Here is a 6,785-nt window from a genome sequence, read left to right as displayed (position 1 = left end):
TAAGGTGCACAATTGGACCCTAAAACCACTGTTGTACCTTTGAGGGAACACTTACATTGTTCGTACCTTGATGAATGAAAAATGTACCTGCACAGCACCTTTATTTCTAACAGTGTATGTTAAATTCAGTAAATACATTTAGTTGTTCAATGTAATATGATCAGGGGTGCCTAAACCTTTGCAAATGACATCTGGAAGTCCAAATCTATGAAGAACAAAAGACTTTTCAAACGTAAGGAGTAATAGATATTTTTCTAAACTTTATTATAGGTTTCTTTTAACATAGAACATATTCAGTACGATAAAGTACAACATACAAAATATTTATACAAAAATACACTTGTAAACATACATATTGTAAAAGCTTTGGTACCATAGCGTGTGATATTTTCATGTAAGGTGTGATTTATGGAGTGACACTAAATACTGTTTGGCTCATATACAAAAAAGGGCTACAATAAAAAGAAAAGAAAGAGAAAATAAAAACAAAAGAAAGGTGAAGAGCTATAGATCATTCTGTGAGTTCACAAAATGGACGGCTTTTTCACCGGATGACAGTAATACGTTCCTGGACTGGGTTATAAGGCGCTCGGGTAAATTGACTGTAGACACTGTCCTGAGGTCAGTTTCATGTAACCGTACGCATGATAATGATTAAAGAGGAATTCCACTTCAATTGTTAGGATGTAAACAGAGTCATTCAGAGTAGTTTGATGTGAAACACTCCATTGTAGAGAAACTGAGTCAGAATTGTTCACAGTGGTGGTGATAGGAACCAGATGAAGAGTTTAATGCCCATAAAATCTACCTCACAGAAAGAGATGTTATTAGACATTATGAGACATTATTTTATGATAGTTTTGTGATCTGCTGATGGTGGATGGGTACATGCAGGGTGTGATAATCCAGAAAGAATACTTCCTTATCAGATTTAATGCTATTTTAGCATTATCAAACTAAGAAGACATGTGTAGGTGCGCTGGTGGCTATATTTGCACTTTAGACATCATGACCCCTGGCTCCTGTCACCACCACTGTAAAAAAAACAAAAAAACCAAAAAAAACATTTCATATTAAACCATTTTGAATGACTTTGTTTACATCACGCCCTGCGATGGACTGGCGACCTGTCCAGGGTGTATCCTGCCTTCCGCCCAATGACAGCTGGGATAGGCTCCAGCACCCCACCGCGACCCAGAGGGATAAGCGGTTTAGATGATGTATATATGTATGTATGTTTACATCACATTGAATTAAGTTGTAATTTGGAAAAAATCGGTGGAGTTCCCCTTTAAGGGTGGATAAGAGGAGGAACTTGTATCAGTGTTAAAAGAAAACTCCACCTCAAGCAGTCACAACACTCTGTAACTCATACTGACCTGAAAGCAGTAAAGAGACAGATTCTCTGTAGAAGCTAAACAAATTTGTAAAACAAAACAAAGAAGAAGAAAATCTCACACATAGTCGCCCTGTTTCTAGTACCTTAACCTGTGCCTGTAGTTTCACTAGTGTTTCAGTCTGTATTCAATACAATGCTTTAGGGAATAAGGAATTCTTACGCCAACACTGTGATGGAAATAAAACTTTGCAACCAAAAATACAATCTTTAATCACTATTTCATCTGTCGACATACTATTTCATTCTCTGAAATGAAAAAAGAGTTAAAAAATCAGATAAAATCTAGGTGAAAAATTTCCATGAGGCTGTAAAGTGCAAATCTGCTACAAGGTTTTTTACAAATTCCCTTCACTATAATGCAAAATATAGTAAAATGATATTGTCTCAAAATAAAATACAAACTTCTTTTGCATAATGCTCTGCTCAACAGGAAAGAATAAGCTAAAATAGAAAATACTTTAACAAATGTAGGTCATAAACACAAATATGTCCTTCATTTAAAATGTCAGTTATGCAGCTTGACTATATTGAAAATCGTACAAAATAAGACAGAAGTCGTCAATCCTACAAAATGACAAGCAAAATCTTCCATGCTACAAAATCCAATGACATTCACAGCATCTCTTTTCTATACTGATTATGCATTGTTTGTAGCTTTGCTTTAGGCAGTTAAATGCATTGCGATGTACCATTACGCTGAAAAATTAGTACCGTAACCTGATTTCACAAAGAAGGGGGGGTAAGCCCCTCTAGCCCTATCTTTAACTGGACATCATTTTCCTATAGATTTGCATTTGTGAGGTCTAATTGTGTACTAATAGAAATAACAGGTTGTTGTATGAAGGTTGATTTTCAAGATTTCTTATAAAATACTGTGTTATAGTCTTGTTGCTCTATTCCTCAAAACTGAAACAAAATGATCTGATTTCATTTACGATGCCTCGTTTGTAAGCTAGGATCTAATATGAAACTTTTCTGAATGATCTTCTGGTATAAATGTGACTGTTCTCAGTTGCAGCCAACATTTCTAAGAAAACTGTGAAACATCTTACACAGCTGCTGTTTGCTTTTTGTTTTGAATGTTAATCTTCCTGATGACAGGATGCTACGTAGTGTCACAGGAAACTCTCTTCTACTTCTGGAGTTTTGGAGCACTCCTTCAGCAGCTCCTCCTGCTCTGCGTCCATGCTGGGGGTTTCCAAAGACACTGTCTCCGCTTCAGAACCCACAGAGCTACAAAGAGAAATCACACCAGCTAAAATTCCAGCTAATCTTGTCCAGATCACCCAACCTCCTACCACAGGAGGGTGCTGTTTCTAAAATGGCTGAATGCAGTTTATGTATTGGAAGAATTGGTCTTTTTGCAGATACAATTGAAAGATTTTAAATGTATTTTCTGCATCAAACCAAAGTAGCCTTTAGAAGGAACTAGCAAAACCGGCCAGCAATAGAAAACATTGTTGGGGAAAAGCATGTTTATTGAAAAAAGTCTCTGCTAAGGAGTTGTTAATCTGTTTTAACAGATTTTGCCTGCATTTCTCTTCCTTTAGTTTTTCTCTTTTAACAGATTTTACCTGCATTTCTCCTCCTTTAGTTTTTCTCTTTTAACAGATTTTATCCTGCATTTCTCCTCCTTTAGTTTTTTTCTTTTAACAGATTTTATCCTGCATTTCTCCTCCTTTAGTTTTTCTCTTTTAACAGATTTTACCTGCATTTCCCCACTTTAGTTTTTGTCTTCCCTTCATTATTTATTATTTTGCTTTATACTTTCATTACCCTAAAACAGTTTTGAACCCGGCACACTAGAGTTACCCTCTGTGGTCCACAAGGTTCACTTTCATGAGAAAACTGGGGCACATGCAGCAAATCAATTCAGGAGAAGTCACTGTAGTTTGGCTAAACAAATGAAATATTCTTTTGGCTGCACTAAACTGACCTCTACTGAAATTATTTGCTGCTTATGCCCCAGTTTTCTCATTAATGTGAACAAACCTTCCTAAAACTCTTTTGCACATATTTGTTCAATATATTCTGTAAGCAAAATAGGTTAAAGATTAAACAAGAAGACTAACATCTCACTAAATCAGCACCACACAGCGTGAGAACAGTGCAGTATGGAAAGTTTATCCAGACTAATAAAACTGAGTTGCTGTTCAAAAGCATTATTCAATAAATAAATAAATTAGAGTGGGATTCACTTTTTTTGGCATGATCTAATGACAGCTATTATTGCCACTACATGGTAACTGGCACTATCCTGTTAATTTGGCAATTAAGGAGATAATAAGCTGGTTCAAAATGTTATATAATTCAGGTCAGGTCAGTTTCAGACAGAATTTTGTCAGGCTCAGGTTGGGTTCGGACTCAGTACACGATGCCGTGTGCTGGGTCTGCTGTATTTTTTGACACTGCAACATTAAGGAGTGGCTGAAAATACAACCCCATTTCCAAAAAAGTTGGGATACTGAGCAAAATGTAAATGAAAACAAAATGCAAATTATGTGCAAATCGTTTAAACCCTATATTTATTCAAAAATATAACAAAGACAACATATGAAAAGCTACAACTGAGAAATTCTATTGTTTGTTGAAAAACATATGCCCATGTTGAATGTGATGGAAGCAACACATTCCAAAAAAGTTGGGACGGGGGCATGTTTACCATTGTGCTTCATCGCCTCTTCTTTTAGCTACACTCTGTAAGCGTTTGGGAACTGAGGAGACACTGCTGTAGTTCTGAATGTGAAATATTTTCCCATTCTTACTTGATATAGGATTTCGGCTGCTCAACAGTTTGGGGTCTCTTGTCGTATTTCTTGTTTCATAAAGTGCCATATGTTTTCAGTGGGTGACAGGTCTGATCTGCAGGCAGGTCAGTTTAGCATCTTAACTTTTTTTACAATAGAGCCATGCTGTTGCAACGTGCAGAATGTGGTTTTACATTGTCTTGCTGAAATAAACAAGGCCTTTCCAGGAAAACACATCATCTAAATGGCAACATATGTTGCCAAAACCTGTATATATCATTCATATCCATGATACTGGATCCTATTTATATATGATTCTTACTTGCATGGTAGAGTTTTTAATTTGCATTTAAGGATGCAGTGCCGAACTGTTTTCACAGACAGTGATTTTCAGAAGTGTTCCTGAGCCCATGCAGTGATTTCCACAAGACAATCATGTCTGTTTTTACTGCAGTGCTGCCTGAGGGCCCAAAGGTCTTGGCTAGCCAATACTGGTTTTCAGCTTTGCCCCTTGCATACAGAGATTTTTAAGATATTATGTACCGTAGATGATGAAATCCTCAAGTTCTTTGCTATTTTACGTTGAGAAACGTTATTCTTGAATTGTTGCACTATTTGATTGTGCAGTCTTTCACAGAGTGGTGAACCCCTTCTCATCTTTACTTCTGAAAGACTCAGCCTCACTGGGATGCTCTTTTTATATGCAATCATGTTACTGACCTGTTGCCAAATAACCTTCAGGTGTTTTTTAGCATTGCACAACTTTACCAGCCTTTTGTAGCCCCTGTGCCAACTTTTTTGGAACATGATGCTGCCATCAAATTCAAAATGGGCATATATTTTTCAAAAAACAATAAAATTTCTCAGTTTCAACGTTTGATATGTTGTCTTTGTACTACTTTCAAATAAATATGGGGTTTAAATTATTTGCCCATCATCGTTTTTTGTTTTCACTTACATTTTGCACAGTGTTCCAAATTTTTTAGAAATGGGGTTGTATGTTTTACATTAATGTGTTATAAATATGTTTCCATTTTCATCCTATTAGTGCATTCAACAATACAAAAGTACAATATTTGAAACAAAAGCTGAGCTTTATAGTGAGCCAGTCTAATACTCTAATCTCAAGCGAACATGCTAGTTACATACAGTGTGATACGCTGTTATCCAGTTCGATGCAATGTTATGTTAACTTGTGACATCCTTAGTCTCTACTATATTTTGGTTCCTGCTCTGAAACTAAAAGCTCAAAACGATACTATCTACTTGACCAGTGTTTCTAAATCCGGCTCCTGGGGAACTACTGCTCTAGTTTCACTATTTTCTGCCCCATCTGACCTGATGCAGCATATCAAGGGTTAAACACTAGATCAGGTGTGCTGGGGAAGGAATATTTGAAACTGCAAGGACCAGCGTGTCTCCAGGAGCAGGATTAAGAAACACTGTAATAGACGACAGAGTCCCTGCATCCTGCATGAGCTCATTCTTTGTCTGTGTGCTTTATCCTCCGTCTGGCCCTGTGTTCCCATCTGAAAACCAGAAGCGGGTCTGTCTGACTTAGATCCCCTCATGGGGAACTGATGCATCATCTTTCCTGTGTCTTCTGTGGTTTCTACTATATATATGCATGAACAGAAAGACGTTCTACCTCGAGGGGATTTCTGTTGGCAGGGTAGCCTCCTGACACTCTTCCTCTGGCTTGGGGTCCGGGATGGGGATGATGTAGCCATTGTAAGGGGCCATTGCTGTCTCCCTGTCCAGGCAAGGGTTGGGAGTGGAGGATGGAGGGAATGTGGAGGAAGGGGATGAAGGAGAGAGGGTGACTGGGAATGGAGAGGGCACCCTGTGCTTGGTGCGCACCACTGCAGGGTGGTCACTCTTCAGGAAGTTGTCATTGACCTGGTGGTATTTCTGCAACGACATAGAGACAGAAAATCAATGTTTCTATCACTATTTGAACATACTTGACTTAGAATGTTGCAATGATCTTGATTAGCAGTATGTGCATAACACAGACCTCAGGTAAAAACCTTTCATAGAGGTTATGTGAGCCCGGCTCAGGAATGGAATAAACAACAAATTGGTTTGCTCCTAGCAGAACCAATATTTTGACTGAGGGAAATGAGCCAGGATGGTTTTGACTGTTGTTTTTCAAAAGGCTATTACATCTCAGGTTTATTTAGAAAGTGTTCCTTTGAATCCAGTCATCTACATTCCATCGCTGTTTCCATTTATTAGTTAATTATCCAACTATGTCAGAGCAAGAAAAACACTAAACTCCAGAGGATTGGTCAACAGTTCTGGTCCTGGATGGCCAGAGTCCAGCACAGACAGAATATTCCACTTCTCCAACCAGAACTTTATGACAGAGTTCAGGACACTTATGCTTATGAAGCACTGACCTACAGACACAAAACTGAACAAACTCATTAGCTGGCCCAATCAAAATCTCCATTTCACTTGGGGGGTGGGGTATTTCTCAAACAGTAAAACCTTTGTGAGAGATGTTCAGGGAGAGAAGCTGCAGCTCACTGATCCAGTAATTATGTTTTTACTGCGATACATAAACTAATGCACTCAGTCACAGGTCATGTTACTATACTGTGAAACCAACTGAACCAAATGAAAATGAGACAATA

At 37.9% G+C, this 6,785-nt stretch overlaps 1 protein-coding gene across 2 annotated transcripts in view; it reads right to left on the bottom strand.

Moving 5' to 3' along the window:
• Positions 1-233: 233 nt before the first annotated feature.
• The window catches only part of pdgfrb (platelet-derived growth factor receptor, beta polypeptide), a 62,209-nt gene continuing 55,657 nt past the window's right edge, over positions 234-6,785 (bottom strand). For both annotated transcript variants that reach the window (XM_036575650.1, XM_036575649.1), the window contains exons 22-23: positions 5,795-6,057; positions 234-2,632 (exon numbers count right to left, since the gene is read on the bottom strand). In XM_036575650.1, the coding sequence (XP_036431543.1) occupies positions 2,515-2,632; positions 5,795-6,057 (381 nt within the window). In that variant the 3' untranslated portion in view covers positions 234-2,514. The remainder of the gene's footprint in view (positions 2,633-5,794; positions 6,058-6,785) is intronic.

The sequence above is a fragment of the Colossoma macropomum genome, unplaced genomic scaffold, assembly GCF_904425465.1.
Source record: "Colossoma macropomum unplaced genomic scaffold, Colossoma_macropomum, whole genome shotgun sequence".
Lineage (NCBI taxonomy): Eukaryota > Metazoa > Chordata > Actinopteri > Characiformes > Serrasalmidae > Colossoma > Colossoma macropomum.
The sequence above is the reverse complement of the archived record's forward strand: the minus strand, read 5'-3'. Positions and strand labels throughout refer to the sequence as shown.